Source organism: Lissotriton helveticus, chromosome 4_1, assembly GCF_964261635.1.
Source record: "Lissotriton helveticus chromosome 4_1, aLisHel1.1, whole genome shotgun sequence".
Classification (NCBI taxonomy): Eukaryota; Metazoa; Chordata; class Amphibia; order Caudata; family Salamandridae; genus Lissotriton; species Lissotriton helveticus.
Genome location: NC_136063.1, coordinates 64,233,357 through 64,250,829, shown reverse-complemented (window position 1 = coordinate 64,250,829; position 17,473 = coordinate 64,233,357). Strand labels below are relative to the sequence as shown.

General features: G+C 45.6%; 1 protein-coding gene across 2 annotated transcripts in view; it reads left to right on the top strand.

Annotated features, from left to right (window-relative positions):
* The window catches only part of MAPK15 (mitogen-activated protein kinase 15), a 184,849-nt gene extending 175,931 nt beyond the window's left edge, over positions 1-8,918 (top strand). For both annotated transcript variants that reach the window (XM_078686411.1, XM_078686413.1), the window contains exons 14-15: positions 6,534-6,695; positions 8,094-8,918. In XM_078686411.1, coding sequence (XP_078542537.1) covers positions 6,534-6,695; positions 8,094-8,300 — 369 coding nt within the window. In that variant the 3' untranslated portion in view covers positions 8,301-8,918. The remainder of the gene's footprint in view (positions 1-6,533; positions 6,696-8,093) is intronic.
* The last annotated feature ends 8,555 nt before the right edge of the window (positions 8,919-17,473 follow it).

The window sequence follows — 17,473 nt, the reverse complement described above, 5'->3', positions numbered from 1 at the left end:
AGATTACTTTGGGTTGGATCTCATTTTTACTAATATCATAAATACCACTGTTAATGATATAAAGCCACTGATTTGGACTGACCATTATATGATTGAGTTTACCATTAATGTACCCATGAAGGACTCAAGACCAACTGCCCAGACCTCAGCTAAAGCTAGAAGCTGGAAGAATTTCTCCGTGGAGAAATTCCAACAGCATTTTCACTACAATAATGACCCGGGATCCTCCAGTGAGCAGGAACTACATTTCTTGTATAAAGGCATTGGGAAGGCACTTGAACATTGCTCAACACTTTGCTCCAACCATAAACCCAGACGAACGCTGTCTGAAAAATGGTATGCCCAGACCTAAAAACTCTAAAAAGGAAATGTACCACATTAGAGCATAAATGGAGGCTAAGTAAAGCTACGGACGATTGACTAGTTTACAAAAGGGAATTGAAAGCCTATAATGCAGCCATAAGGAAAACAAAAAAAGAATATTTTTCGCGGCGGATAGCGGAAAACAGAAATTCGTCTAAAGAACTCTTTAAAATAATTAAAGAACTCAGTAGTCCTCCCAGCCTTACTTCAAACTTGACTCCCTCACAAGAGGGATGTAATAAAATAAGCAAGTTCTTCCGTGAGAAAATAGATAAAATCTATACCTCCTTTACCAACAATAACCAAGAAGAAATCGAGGACCACTTAAACTCCATTCTGTCAGTTAATTGTCCAACCTTTGGCCCTTTTTCCGAAGAGGAAGTAAACAAGGTTATGTTAGAAATTAAATTGGGATCCCCCTTGGACCCTTGTCCACATCATATCTTTTTACAGCTCATGCCTGTAATCTGTTCGGCAGTAACACAAGTACTAAATCGATCGCTGGAACGTGAAGAATTTCCATCCACCTGGAAAAACGCAGTTGTCACCCCCTATTGAAGAAAGCAGGTGCGGATATAAACGACCCTGCTAACTACCGGCCCATCTCACAGTTGCCTTATTTATCAAAAGTTTTGGAAAAACTGGTAAATAGGCAGCTGTCCAGCTTTTTGGAGACCAACAATCTGCTGGACATATCGCAGACGGGTTTTAGGATAAACAACAGTACAGAAACAACACTTTTGGCCGTACTAGATGACATTAGAATACAGGTGGATCAAGGTAAAACAGTCGCTCTAATATTGTTGGACCTATTGGCGGCATTTGATACCGTGTCCCATAAACTACTACTAACAATGCTAGCCGCAAAAGGCATACAGGCAAAAGCACTGAGCTGGTTGGAATCTTTCCTATCAGATAGACCACACACTGTTCGCCTAGGTAATTTCATCTCCACCCCTCGGAAGATCAAGTACGGAGTACCGCAGGGGGCGTCATTGAGTCCAACACTATTCAATGTATACGTATCATCCCTTGCACCAATAGCCAGGAAATGGGGCATCAATATCTTCTCATACGCAGATGATACGCAGCTAATGGTCACACTAAACGGTGAAGAAGATGCCAAAAACAGGCTGCTTAGCTGCCTCACGGAACTAGCGAACTGGATGCACAATCATTGCTTAAAATTAAACGCCGACAAGTCGGAAATTCTTCTTTTTGGGGGAGCCCAACAGTTATGGGATAACACCTGATGGCCTATCACTCTGGGCACACCCCCCAATCCAACTGAGTTTGCAAGAAACCTGGGAGTGCAGATTGACAGGACTCTGTCAATGAAAAAGCATGTCATAACAATTTGTGGTAAGGGTTTCGCTCTGTTAAAAATGTTGAGACGTGTCTTTCCTTGGATCCCCATGGAATGTAGAAAGATACTAGTTCAGTCACTGCTGTTAAGCAGGCTGGACTATGGAAACTCACTGTTCGCGGGAATGGCAGACTACCTGTTCACAAAGCTGCAGCTTGTCCAGAATGCTGCAGCAAAAGCAGTCTGTAACAAAAATAAATTTTCCTCGGCCAAGAGGTGCCTGAGAGCTTTGCATTGGCTTCCAATGAGGCAAAGAGCTTCCTTTAAAATGTTATGCATGGCCCATAGGGCACTGCATAAGACAGGCCCTAATATCCTAAAAAACAGGATTCAATTTTACGCGCCAACCAGGAATCTCCGCTCTCAATTCACTGCAAGAGCCGCTACCACTCGAATAAGAAAATCTAGGATGGGCGGACGTGCTTTTTCCCATCTGGCTGCAAATATCTGGAATGATCTACCAATGGATCTAAGGCTTACGGATTGCTACCTCACCTTTAGAAGGAAATTGAAAACCCTACTGTTCCCTAAAACGGATTAAATCTTTTGAGTGACACGCACCAGTTCATTGTACACACTTTCAATCTTAGCGCCATGATATCCCTGTTGGGATGAATGTTGCGCTTTACAAGTAATATTAACATTAACATTCACATTCATGATGCCCACAGGTCTGTTGAAGAACCTGGAAGAAGCACAGATACAGACAAAGAAGACTTGCAGAACAGCAAGACCAGGAGCAGTAGGAGTCTTTCTTGGTGCAGTCTCTGTTCCATGCAAAATCCAGCAAAGTCCAAGTGTCCAGACGGTCGAAGAGTGGCGTAGTTTCAGCCTCGAGTCTTGACCCACCGACAGGTAAGCCCTTAAATACCCTGAGGAAAGGGTTTGAACAACTCAGGGGTCCCTCACAGAGTAGGGGCACGACAAAGGAGATGATACTCCCCCTGTCCTTTGTCCAGTTTCACGCCAGAGCGGGAGCCAAAGACTCCCTGAACTGGCTCAAACTTTAGTCTGCAAGGAGGGCACCCAATGTGCCCTTCAAAGCCGTCTTTTGATACTGGCAAGCCCCTGCACCCTAGCCCAATACACTAAGTCCTGTCTGGGAGTTGGTCACACCTCTCTGTGACAGGAAACCTATTTTTCTACCTTCCCCTGCTCAAGCTTGGCTCAGCAGCAGGAGGGCAGAATCATGTCTGTGGTCAGCACTAGCTTGTTGTAAGACCCTGAAAGGCTGTTACCGGAGTACAGGGAGGTACCCCAAGGGAGCTCCCCAGTACATGGGATCATACTTCCAACACTTGAATCAGTGTTTGGGTATGATTCCAACATGTGTGATACCAAACATGACCGGGCTCTGTGCAGCCACTATATAGTTAGACATTTCATAATGACTGATGTCCACTATATGTCTTAAAGTGGCTGAACCCACTTACAAAGCCTGGAGAATCGACTCCGGGGTTTGTAGGGTTGTCCTGCTCATACAGGGGCATCCTCACACTTGTAATCAAGCACCCTGCCCTCTGGACTGAAGAGCCTGCCATCAGGGTGACTTGTAGGTTTAAAGTGCAGTAACCTCCGATATAAGTAAACTTAATCTGTCGTGAGACGTGCAAGCCCCAACTCACACAGGCTGCAATGGCAGGCCTGTAATCACAGTTTTAGTGGACTCCCATGGGTAGCACAATACATGCTGCAGCCCATGGAAGACCCATGGTGCACCTATGACCTTAGCAATCACTGTGCACCAATGCGGATTTGACATCTTATACTGCAACATCTCCTGCTCAATCACCATTTCGAGTATCACCAATTGGTGACAGGTGGATATCGATTAGTTAACTGATTGACGCAGTACGGCTCACAACGCAACACGTGTCCAGCAGTAGCAATAAATCATTGTCCAGCCAAAGTCTATTATTTTTACTGCTATCCACGCAAAGGAAAAATGCGACATTCACAAACAATTATACACTCCCCTTTGAGGTCGGGGCTCTAGTGGTTCTTTGGTGGTTCACTATCCCACTCTCTACTCCCTCTAGCGATAGTGGTTATTCGCCATTCACTATTGGTAACATCCAGGGTACGCTCCACTAGTCCTCCGAGAGTCAAGAGTCACTACTGACTCTAATTTAAAGTCAATAGTGTTCCAGCGCTACAGCACTAACTTAGCTACAAGTTCCCCCGGGGCTCACAGGCCCAAAACCAGTCTTACCCACACTGGCATGCATGAAGTGGCTAGAGTTCCTGAGTGGCCCATCTGTGAACCCTCACTGCGTCTCCAGCTGAGTTCTGGTGAGTTGGCTACACACAGCCCAGGCAGCAGCACTCTGCTGATGCAGCGTCTCTCACTCGGTGTCACATACCTGAAGTGACCAGAGGCTCTTTGTGGCTCCTCCTGTGGGGTAAGTGTTCAATTTGTCTCCCGGTGGTGGATGGCTGCGATTATCCTGTCTTGAGTCCTGGGTGATGGTGCGCAGGTGCTCTCATAGTGTCCTTGCTATGTGGTATTGGTGGTGATGGTTGTATTGGTGGTGGTGGTATTGGTGGTGGTGGTGATGGTGATGTGGTGGTATTGGCATTGGTGGTGGTGGTTTTGGTGGCGGTATTGCTGGTATTAGTGGCGGTGGTGGTATTGGTGGGGGTATTGGTGGTGATGGTATTGGTGTGGTGGTATTGGTGGTATTGGTAGTATTGGTGGTTCTGGTATTGGTGGTGGTGATATTGGTGGTTGTATTGGTAGTATTAGTATTGGTGGTGGTGGTGGAATTGGTGGTGGTATTGGTGGTGGTGGTATTGTTATTGGTGGTGGTAATGGTATGGGTATTGGTGGTGGTATTGGTGGTATTTGTATCTGTATTGGTAGTGGTATTGGTATTGGTGGAGGTATTGGTGGAGGTATTGGTGGTGGGATTGGTGATGGTGGGATTGGTGATGGTGGGATTGGTGGCGGTGATATTGGTGGTATTGGTGGTGGTAGTGGTGGTGGTATTGGTCGTATTACTGGTATTGGTGGTGGTATTGGCTGTGTTGGTGGAATTTGTGGTGGTGGTATTGGTGCTGGTGGTGATAGTATTGAAGGTGGGGGTATTGGTGGTGGTATTGGTGGTTGTGATATTGGTAGTGGTGGTATTGGTGGTGGGATTGGTGGTGATATTGGTGGTATTGGTGGTGGTAATGGTGGTATTGGTGGTGGTGGTATTGGAAGTGCTGGTATTGGTGTTATTGGTCGTGGTATTGGTGGTATTGGTCGTGGTATTGATGGTGGTGGTAGTGGTGGTATTGGTAGTGGTGGTATTGGTGGTGGTGTCTATTTTGGTTGTGGTGGTATTAGTGGTAAGGGTGGTATTGGTATTGGTGGTGGGCATGATATTGCTGGTGGTGGTGATAGTCTTGGTATTGCTAGTGCTGGTGGTGGTATTTGTGGTGGTATTGGTGGTGGTATTGTCGTTGATGGTATTGGTGGAGGTGGTATTGGTGGTGGTAGTGGTATTGGTGGTGGTGGTATTGGTGGTGGTGATATTGGTGATGGTGGTGATATTGGTGGTGGTGGTATTGATATTGATGGTGGTGGTATTGGTGGTGATGTATTGGTGGGGGTATTGGTGGTGGTATTGGCGGCAGTGGTATTGGTGGTGATGGTGGTGGTATTGGTGGGCTGTTGTTGTTAAAACAACTTTTGAAAACAACCTGTCAGGCTTTTGAAAACAACCGGTCAGGTGGCTTTAGTACAGATGACATGTAACACAGATGTGCTGCTGTCAGCTTCAGCCCATTAGCACAGGATTATGTGCTACCTGGAATTTACATGACTTAATTAGCTAATCATTTCTAAATCCATTTAAGTTGGGGGGTGGTTGAAACAGACACAAGATAATGCTGGGTTAAAGTGATTGAAAGCAGGCGCCTGTGTTACGGGGTGGCCGTTCTGCTTAAAAAAAACACAAGCTGTTTCAGCTGAAGCAGCGCATGTCCGGCCTGCAGTAAGAGAAACTCAATAAAGTAAATAGTGCTTACAGACTAAATAACAGGTGCTGTGTAACAACCGAAGTAAAGGGGCCAGTAGCCATGGGAGGTTACAAATGAAGACCAGGCCATACTAATGAGGAACTAACAAGCCTTTTAACAAATCCGAAGGCAGTATTTACGAAAGAATTGACATAAGCCAATGAAAAATATGGGTGGAGAGTGGGTGCGGCTACTCTCTCATACTCTACTACCCCAGTATTGCAGAGCGAGCAGCGCATGCGTGCTCCCATAAGCTCGACCTAAAAAATAGAGCCTTCTGGTTTGCCCAGGGACTTTTTATGACAGGAGAGCTGCTATTTCTTTTGTAGATTGTTACCACTGTTGTGGGCTGCTGAAGTGCTTACCCGTATAGGTAGCATGCTACTCTGTGCGGGTGTGTCTCTGGAAGAGTGTTGTCTTTGTTTGTAGCCTATGTTGGAAGTGTTTACGTGCTGTGTGTGATTGAACTGACAGGTTCTCTTGTCTTGGGACACCAAATATAAAGGTGTGGATGCCTGATGGGTGTAAGACCGATTTAGACCCATCTAATAATGGGATTAAAGTTTTTTCTCATGCATTTGGGCTTATAAAAGATGCCAGAGCAAATGTTGTTTTTTAAAGGCATTTTCTTATTTCATATGCTGGGAGTTTGTCTCTGTTTTTTTAAAATTGGTGCCCTTGAAAAAGAGCTGATGTTACAAGTAATTGTTCAAAATTATTTAATGATGAAACATTAGTTGCACGGTTAGTTTATTAATAAAGAAGATTGACTTTTGTTTTGTTTTGTTTGATTTTCCAGCCAGGGGCAAAAGGCCCTGACCAGCGAGGACGCTCTGCACCAATTGCTAGAACCAAATCATTGTCGCTGATGCAGCAAGCAAGGTTTGCTGCCCCTAACAACCCTCTGGTTAGGAAGGAGCCTTCTCCATTTGGTGGTGTGGCTGTGGCAAGCGCAAGGCTGGTAAGCACTTTCACCCTGGACATGTATCGTATGTTGTGGCAACATGATGTGACCCGGTGTACTGATCTGGCAAGGAACTGTATGTTAATCGCTGTTGGCGTGTAACGGTGTGTAAATACAGGTGCTCTGGCATCCTATGGAAATGCTACTGGCGTGCCATTTAATGCCGCTGTATGGTCAGTAGTCCGGCACTGTATCATAAATGCTGCTACTCTAGTGCAGCATAGTAAACATTGCTGACATGATAGGGTCAGTGGTAGACGTGGGTGGGATCTGTTGGGAATGATGCTCCTAATCCTTTTTAATTTTACACGAACAGTTCCCATAGTTCCTGTGACCTCGCCGCCAAATTAGCTGACCCCGCCCGCCATTGCACTCGTCATAGTCCCCATACCTTTCTGAATGCATTGAAACCTCTGACTGTGGTAAATGTTGCAGGTGTGGCATAATTTGACAAATGCCTCAATTGTAAATTTCTCAGTAATGAGTTACAAATGGTGAATATTCATCAATATTCATTGACAGGCATAAGTACTGAGTTGTCCCACCTGCAAGTGGGATCCTGCAGCACTTGTTCCAAAAGATGAATGTATGCAAACTTTCTTTAGAAAATGCGGTGGTAACCCTCTATTGTGAGGTAATTCATGGGATTGTTGCCCATGGTTTTTCGGGTCCTGACAGGCAGAGCCAGCACAAGTCATGCACAACCTGCGAAAGAGCAGGTACCGGCTGCTCAGCACGCCTGAGGAGATTTTAATTGAACACAAATAAGGTACTAATTGACCTTCTTATAATCAGGGGCAACAACCCCATGAATTACCCCTCAATAGAGGGTTACCACTACATTTTTTCACTATAGACTCTAGGTCCTGAAGAAAGCCAACTTGGTCCCCTCTGGGCAGGTAGTGGCTGAAACATGTCGACCTTTTTTATGGACATTACACAGTGCGGAAGCCCCATAACTTACCTTCCTACGCAAGCCAACATTTTTAACTAGGCTTGTTTTCCAGACCTATTAAAAATTCATCCTGTCTGGTCATTCAAGCTTTTTATTAAATACTTCTTACTTATATTTTTCATCACTAATCACTACTGTACTAACCAGTGGTTTACCTCCGGGTGGGAGAAGCATACGATCAAACCCGATGACGATGCTGTCACGTTGCTAACAATAAGGCGGAGAACCAAGATACACAACCATTCGAGCCTTGGTACGTGAATTATGGTTTTTTTATCGGTATCTGAAACGAAGAGTAAACAAACAAACCCTGGTTACTCAGGACAAGTGATCCCTTCCCCCATTGATTTTTTGATACTAAGACTAAGGAAGCTGAATGGATCACTGACTCTCCCTTCTTCCCATTTTGATATAATGTTATTTATACTTTGTCTTTGCAGAATCAGAGGACTCCTTCATTTCCAACCCGAGAAGCCCGACCTGTTCAGAAGTTTAGTAAGAAGATGTTCCAGGCCACTTCAAACGTGGGCGCTGCCGGAGACCCCAAGGCGGCCCTGCAGAGCTACACCCAAGCCTACGGGACAATCAGCAAAACAGCTCTGCAGAACCTGCCGGTGCGGACCAACTCTCAACAGGGCGGCCAGTGAGAGGTGGCCTCAGCAGCAGCATAGTTGGCATCTGGGAAGCACTCACAGACTGCCCTGGAGGAAGCACAAAAAGCCCAGTTCTTGCTGTTAACCCAACCCTGACCACATTCAGTAAAGAGCGGCTCTTGTTCACTTCTGGACCTGGCAGCTGTTGGCATTGCCTGGGCATTGGCCTCTGTAACCTTTACCTACATGGCTCCACGACATTGCGCACCACTTTGTGGACACAAATCTGGTACCTTGAGCGCTCCTCGTGTGCTGTCATAGGCACATATACCGTTGCTGAAGCCATGGACAGACAGCACGATGTGCCAAGTGCTGGCCCAGCTTCCTAGAGCTTCGCAAGGTTGGCGAGGTGCTGTAACTGGGTGGTGCGATTGTGTTCTAGCCATGGATGGAGTTAATGTTACTCCACACTTCATTCATTTAACTGTGACCTAGAACAATTCTCACTGTTTGACCACATGTAAGGCCCAATATTCATACCTAAAGGAGGTACATAAAAGCAGACACACCCTGTGTGAGGTTACAGGGTTCATCTGTATCATTCTTATTTGTATGGCAAGGTTTGTACTTACATTTCTCTTCTGACATTAAAGTTGAGTTTTTTGTACTGGTTTGGAGAAAGGTGCTTGGTTATGATAAAACTTGCTATGCATCTGGAAGGCATGGATTCTAACTTCTAACGTTTTTGAAGCCAGAGTTTTTCCCTTTCTCCAGATATAACTTGATGATTATTCTGCCTAGCTGACCTTGCAGTGGAACCACAGGCCAGTCACCAAATATTGGCATCCAAGCTACAACCCCTCCATCTCTCCCAGAGCTGGTCCACCGTAGGCCCAGTAGGGCCAGATTCATACTACATTTTCAGGATGTTCACTTAGGACACATTTAGGCCCACTTAATCTAAATGCTGCTTATTCATTTCATTTCATCAACTTTATTCGATTATAGATATATATAATCATAAAAGTACATTTTTTTAAAAGAAGAAAAGGTGATTTTTAAACATGAAATTAAAATCATTATAAGCGTCATACATAGAATCTCAAAACTTAAATCACTATGAGAAAAGGAGTTTCAAAATAATGATAATGCTGTTTCTGTAAAAAGTGAGAATATACAGGTTTTAGCTAAAGGATTTTCGACGGATTGATATTACTGTTTTAAGAAAAATAGCTATCAGTTTCGCTTCATGTGGGGATTTCGGAGATTGTAAGTGGGAAAGTGCTAGGTGTGAATGTCTTATTCCGCTGGATCGTAAAATAGGAAGAATCCATGTTTTTCTTGCTAGACTGTAGTATTTGCAAAAAAGAGCGACATGGATCGTGGATTGTTCAGAAACTCCCTCACAAGGACACCTCATTAAATTCCGGGACCAGTTATTCGTTTCCGGAAATGAGACCAAACGATAAAAAAGGTCAAACCGGAATCTTGTGATTAAGAATTTTTCATGATTCGATAAAAAGTATGTCAGGTAGGGCTGAATGAGTTTCCCTGACTGGAGAATACGAATTTTTTCGTTTTGTGTTTTGGTAATCTCTGCTTGATTACGAAGTTCCCTTAGATGGCTCATACATGTCTGCTTCAGCTGACTCTTCGAGATGTCTTCGATAGAGGGTGGTTCTAGAAAATAGTGCTCACAGTCCATATCTACGAAGAATTTGTGAATGTAGACGAGCCACGGAATTTTCCGCCAGTACGCTAGGCCAAGACAGTCTGTAATGAGGGACCGGGTGATATGACTTTCAGGGTTACACCATATGCGCTGCCAGAGTAGAATAGGCTGGCATCGTATGGTGTCAGTAATGTACTCCATACCAAGTTCCCGGTGTGAGGCTAGGGTCGGGGAGCTTTGAGGTAGGGCTAGGACGTATTTAATAAAAGCATTTTCAGAGACCTGGAGTTGGTCAATACATCCATAGCCCCAGATACCTGCTCCATATGTAGCCACACTGTGGCATTTCGCGTGGTATATAGTTATCAATTCCGCAGGAGCCGGTTTGCCCAATTTCCTTGAAAAGGTAATTAGTGCTGATATGGCACGGCGGAAGTTAAGGTTTCTGGCTTCCACTGCCTTGCGCCAAGTCATTGTGTCATCCACTAGAATGCCCAGATACGGATACACCGATGTTTTTTCAAGTACGCTGTTGTTGATAAGTATGGGCTTGAAGACTCTTTGCCTTGGACCGATGTTCATTGTAAAGGTTTTTTTAATGTTGACTTTAAGTCCTAGGGAATCCATAAAGGTCACATATTCGTTTAGTTGCCGTTGGAGTTGATTTGGAGTCCGTGCCAGAATGACCGAGTCGTCGGCATACAAGAGAATAGGTATCGGGCGATGTTCGATCTGTGGGAGGTCCTGGCTCCCTTCCAGCATGGCCTGTTCAAGCCCATTTGTGTATAGGTTGAACAGGAAGGGAGCCAGTACACATCCCTGTCTTACACCTCTTGAGATTTTAAAGGGTCGTGATAGTTCACCGCCAATGCCAAATCGGACTCGGCCTTCTGCGTTAGTATATAACTCTCTTAAAAAGGCTAATATAGGTGGGTCCACTCCAAGAAGTTCTAGAATCTGCCATAGCTTTGGGTGCTGTACGCAGTCGAACGCCGCGCTTAGGTCTACATAGACCAGGAAGATGTTACCTCCTTTAGCGCGTGCGTACTTTCCTGCCAGAAGGACAAGATTTAGGGCCTGTTCGACCGTTCCGAGCCCCTTCTGGAAGCCATATTGCAGGTCTGTGATGACATTTTTCTCCCGGGCCCAAGATTGTAATCGGTCCAGGAGTATTCGGCCTGCAATCTTGCCCATGGAGTCCAGAAGGGAGATCGGCCTATAGCACGCTGGGTCATTTCGGTCCCCTTTTTTAAAGATGGGCAATAGTGTCGATGTTGACCACGAGGGGAAGAGACCGATTGAAACGACTGCAGCCATGACGCATGTGATTATTTTCGACCAATAGTCGACATCATGTAGGAACAGATCCATAGGGACCCCGTCTGGGCCAGGGGCCTTGCCTGGTTTCGAAGCCTTGATCGCCTTTCTTACCTCGTTTAGGGTGAAGCGTAGGTTGATTGGATAGATGTTGGTCTTTTCTCGTTCAACTTCCTGTGCTTGGGTTGTTGGTGTGGCATCCGATGATATACCGAAGATTTTAGAAAAATGGGAGACCCAGGCATCCTCGGTTATTGCCACATCAAGATGGTCAGGGTCACTGATGTTGGCCAGGAGAGGTGATCTTATGGTCTGCCAAAAAACAATACTGTCTTTCCTTAGTGCGCTATCATGTAGTCGAAGCCATAGATCGTGCTTTATCTGTTTTTTACGGTTTTTCCGGGCACTGTTGTAAATTTTCCTTAATTTGGAGATTTTTTGAGGGTCTCTCGGTTGCTGTCGTAAGGATTCTTTGAGAGACGTAAGTGCCTTCCGGCATGCGGTGTCGAACCATCTCGAGGTAGGGAGTTTTCGCTTGTTTTTTGAGTTAATGAATAGCTCATCCCTTATTACTTCCTGGATGTTTTGGAAAGAGGTGACTATTGATACTGGGGATGCCTCGGGGGACAGGCAGTTGGCTAGCCAGGGTTGTGTTTTTGCAAGGAGCCTCTGCGTCATCTCCTCCGGATCGATCTTTGTCCATTTAATTGCATACCCATTCAGCTTCTTCATGGCAAGCGATTGTTGGTCTAAAGAACTGGCCTTTAAAGAGGGTACCCCAGCTTGTTTCATGTTGATTTCCATACTGTGTGGATAGTGGTCGCTGATTGGGTTGGTCCCAATTTTATAATCACTTACTTGCCCTCTACAAGAGTTTGAAGCTAAAATATAGTCGATGGTTGACATGAAGCCTCGCCCATGAAAGGTGGGTGCAAAGGCCTGCTCCGGGTTGACTAGTTCGTTAACAAAGTCAAGGTCCAGGGTATAGAGGATTTCATTTAGCTTATTGCCCCCTGGCGTGTGCTCAAAGTGAGGGATGGGGTTTCCATGTTCGTTATGAAGCCCACAGTTCCCATTTTTATGCTTTGGACACAGCGTGAGATTAAAGTCTCCACCCCAGATGAAATAAATTGTTACTTTATTGTGTGTTTTTTGAAATAAGAGTAAGTATGCAACTAGTTCATCTAGGTGTGAGCAGCATTCCACATTACCTGAATTGTTATAGTAGTTAATGTATATGTATAGGTCACCTTTCATTGTTGTTAACTGAGTGATTTGTAAGATTTGAAAGAAAGGTGTTTCCTTTAACAATTTCACTGTAAGTGGTAGGGTATTTGAAATAAAGGTCGTAAGCCCGCCTTTTGGTCTGCCCATCCTACTAGGTACTGCTTGAGTGAAAAAGGTTTTATAGCCCGCTATATGCAGGGGAGTTATGCACCAAGTCTCTTGTAGGCACAGAATTTGGTGGCTTTTTGCTGTGTCAAGCCACATAGATGAGGTTATTTTTGTAATGAGGCCTGCGACATTCCAATAAGCAATGGCCAAAGTCAGGGTTGAGGGTTCCGTGACGGTGTGTGAAGTTTTTTTTGGGTTCTTATTAAAAGCTACCAGTTGCTGTAGACAGAGTCCCGTGTTATTGACAGGTTCTGTTGAGCAGATGATAGTTAGGGCCTCTTGTGAGACATTAGGTAATCCCTGACTGATATGGGGAGGTTTTCCAGTTTTGGTAAGGGAAATATTGTGATGTTCCTGCGATATGATTTCATAGCTCCCTAACGATGACTCTTGGAATGTTGAGTAGTGATTAAAATTCAGAAATTGCAATGTGACATCGATTTTAGGATGTCTAGCTGTGTCCTTGAATGGTCAATCGACCATTTCCAGGGAATCGAAACGGTTTTGTGTTGGGAAGCCCTGCCATCCTTCATATGTTTGGAAGGGTCTTTCTTGCCAGTGGGGCCTCTGACGTTCTCTGGGCATTTCTCTCGGTCCACCCCTTCCTACATAGTCATATGAGTGTTCCGAGTGTCTCCATGGCACTTGGTACCATGGCTCCTGGTTCCATGGTTCTTTGGGCGTCTCGTGCCATGACCAGGGTATGGGATTACGTTGGTGTTTTGCTGGCGGATAAAAGAAGGAGAGATGACGAGCGTCAATCCCCCCTTTTTTATCAAGCTGGGGCCAGGCACAGATGTACTCCACTGTTGAGGGGTCTCTGCACGTTACAATAATGCAGTCTCCGCGGGTTGTCTTTGTTGTTTTACCAATCCAGACTACCCTACGGGCTGTTGTGATCCCTCCAGATAAATGTGATTCGAGAGGCCTATTGATGCTTAACCACTGCATGGCTTTGTTTTTAAGAGACCATGCAGTTTCGGTCGTGTCATCTGTTAGCTCTGGTACACCTGTGAGAACTATTGTGTAAGGAGTGGCTTCCGGAGGCAAGTGAGCAGGACGTCTGACTACTGTAGGTTTTTTGGGTATGGTTTTCGGGGTCGTTTGAGGGGGCAGTGATTTAGGTAGGGGGACTTCGGACCTTTTTCCTGAGCTGGCGCTATTACTATCAGTGTTTGTCGCTGGACCTGGGGTATCTATCATGTCTGAATCTGCGTTTACTGTTTGCTTAGGTATTATAGCCGGAGGTTTCTCTTTCTGGAGTTGATGCGTTTTGGTAACAGATGTAAGTAATGAAGTGTTTTGTGGATATTTTTTCTGTGCTAATGTCGGAAGGTTTGTGTGATTAACTGTTTTCTGTGTGTTTGCTTGTAGCTGTTTTTTAGGTGGCTGTGACATGTTATGCTGACCCTTTGTTACTATACGGGTGTTTGAGTCTAGGATGGTAGCCGAGATGATGGTAAGCTGAGCTTCGAGATTCCTAATACTCAATTGAATGGGCTTTAGGTGTTGGAATAACAAATCTTTTATTGTAGTGAGAACTTGTGAGGTGACTCTACAGGTTTTACATTGATTTTCTAAATGATCATTGGAAACTGCCTTATGAGGCTGATTAGTTACTAAGGATAATGGTAAGGTAGGAGACACTGTAGGGTTACCGAGAGTTAACGCCTGTTCTAGACGAGGAGCATTAGTTGGAACTTCTTCGATGGTTGCTGAATGCATGTGAAGAATTGCTCCTTCCCTTTCCCCTTGTTGAAACTGGTTACCGGATGATTGGGCATCCCCTTGTGTATGACAGATAGCTAGGTCAGGGGTTGTTTCCAAATCATCAAACATGATGGAGAGGTCTGATTCGGACTGTGTAACAGAAAGGTTTACTACCGACGGAACTAAGTTTATGTCTGGTACTGACAGAGACACCGGAAGAGAACAATTTTGCGTGTTTAGTTGAATCGGGCTGGTGACATTTGCAATAGCGCCTAGAGAGGAGCGCTTCGCATTAGCACTCATAAGATCAAGTGATACTCTCTTTTCCATCAGGGCTATACTCTGATTTATTGTCTCGTTGACCCGTGTGATGAATAAATCGATGGGGCCTGTTACTTGAGCTACTTCTTGAGCGTGTTTGGATTTGGGCTTGGTGGAACTTCTTGTTTTTGCTGGCATGGTGATTACCTGAATGCGGGTTCAAAGATGAAAGAGGAGTGGCCCGGTCCGGTCTCTACCGGGCACTAACGGGCAACAACGGGCCCGCCCTTGGCCCGGGCTTCGCCCCGGGCTCCGCCCCGGGCTCCGACCCGCGCGCGTCCCGCGATGCGCGTTTGTGGTCCTGGTTATGAAGACTGCGGGTTGAAAGGGGGCGAGGCACTGGGAGGGGGCGCGGCTCCACGGGAAGAGGCAACAGCTGATGTGACTAACGCTGAGCCTCGCAGTCCCGGAGCCGCGCCTCGCGCCTCCTCTGCGGCCACGCAGATGGTGTGGGTCCTCTTCCCCAGGGGCTGGAGCAAGATTAGGCGGTGAGCTACTCCTGTAGCGTCAGGAAACAAATGCGAGCAGGAATCCTCACTGCGAGCGGCACCCGCGCAGCGGGGCCGCGAGAGGTTAAGAGCAGTCCTGATGGGGGCGGGGCACTGGGAGGGGGCGCGGCTCCACGGGAAGAGGCAACAGCTGATGTGACTAACGCTGAGCCTCGCAGTCCCGGAGCCGCGCCTCGCGCCTCCTCTGCGGCCACGCAGATGGTGTGGGTCCTCTTCCCCAGGGGCTGGAGCAAGATTAGGCGGTGAGCTACTCCTGTAGCGTCAGGAAACAAATGCGAGCAGGAATCCTCACTGCGAGCTGCTTATTCACAGAGCCATCATCTGTCCTGAAAATCTGGCACAAATTCAGCACTCCAGGATCTATGCTCATTTTTCCTTTTCTTGTGCTTCATAACATAATTTTTAATGTAGTTTGTCTGCAGGTTCTCATACAACCAGCGCTCCTTTAAAAAGGAAAAGTGTGGTACTCCAGCATTGAATCTTTCATAGTCACATGCTTGAATTATTCCCCATCACCTGACTGGGAACTCTTAGTAACAATATGAACATAGCAGTGTAGGCCCTGCACTCAATAACATTGAATTCTACAATAGACTGTAGTAACTCCTTCATCTTATTATGTGTGGTCCAAGCTACAGCCAGTCAGAGCAGAGCATCCTTGGGTTGTCCCCTGCCAGAAGCTTCGAACTGTCAGATTTTTCTGCCTCATATCACAGTGAGGAACCCTAAGAAGAAGCTCTGGTTTGAAGATTTTTTTTCAGAATTCTTTAACAAAAAGAATCCCTCTCCAGGGCATATAAGGTATGTTGAAAGAAAAAGATCTGCATGGATGATCCACACTATAACTGCTTTTAGTACCTCATCCCAGACAGTCCTAAACAATGTAACATTTGACTCACTTTTTCCTCAAAGACTCTTAAATAAAGAGAAAGAAGGTTGGTTCTGGCCATTTTAAAAGCAAAAGTAGACCAAGTCACGCCCTGAGGTAAGGAGAACAGCAGTAGGGCTCAATCACAGAAGGCAGTCAACAAGACTTCTAAGCAGGCTGTAGGAACCTTTGACTCTGTTTCTAGGGGTCAGACAACTAGTCAACCTCTGCCCACCACTTCTCTGGAAATTCTTGACAAACCAAAGAAACTTACCGAAAAACGAAAGTAAGGTTGAGTCAGATGAAGAATCCCAGACTAAAAATCTAAAGTTGGTCATTCAATAGAAGTCAACTGTACAAAAATTAAAACAGCCAGGAGGGTCACCTGTTTACGAATGCTCGTCGACAACAGCAACTATAAAATATTCTGCAAGGGAAAGTACCTTATCAACGTTCATGACAAAAAACTCATGACAAGTTAGTCATCAGAAGCAGTGCTGTCGATGGCGAAATCTTCGTCGATGATGCAGGCTACTGCTCGTGAACGTTGACAAAGCACTTGTCAATAATGGCACTGTCTGCTCGTTGATGGAGTTTACAGCTCCAAAGCTGACAACGAAAATATCGTTGACAAAGCATTTGTCAAAGACGATCCCATCAGTATCATCGGTGACACCTGTGATTCTCTCTTGGACTATGGCATTTTATCTACATTGTCTGACACTGTTTAACAAACTTTTACGGAACAAGCACTTGCACTGACTTCCCACAACTTTATTTCCTCAGCACCTTTAACGCCACTGAGAAGACTATTGCAAGATGTTTCTTAAGGTCCTGGTTTAGAAGCTGACCCTAACATGGATGTGATACAGGCCTTTCTCAGTGAGGAAGATCATAACACTGATCAAGACACCATTAGACCATCTGATTTAAAAAAAGAATAAGATATTTGGATTGAGGCAGTGAGGAGGAGCCACGCAGTCTGGTTTGCCAAGCCTGGTTGCGGAGTTCACCACGAATATCCAACTTTCAGCAGTGTGCTCATAGTTCAGAGCAACTTGCACAGCAGATGGTACAGATTAGGCCTGGGAGGTGAACTCCATTCCGTTTGCGGAGTTTGCATAGTTTCCCGCACTCCACGAAGCACACAAAGTTCCGAAAAACTCTACTATCATAGTGGAATTTTTTTCCTTGCTTACGTTTACCATGGTCAAGTCAGCAAGCGAGAAAAATACACATCCCGGCGAGATTTCTCAACAAGGGTGGTCAGATTTCTCAGCGCGGATGGTCCTGACTGCTCCCGCTGAGAAACCTCCCATTCACGTTGAGGAAGCTGCAGCTCGAGTAGAAAATCTACTTAAGCGACAGAAAAGTAGCGCCTTCTTGCGCTGCGCATGGTGCTGTTTGCACTGATTTTACAGCGCTGGATAAACAC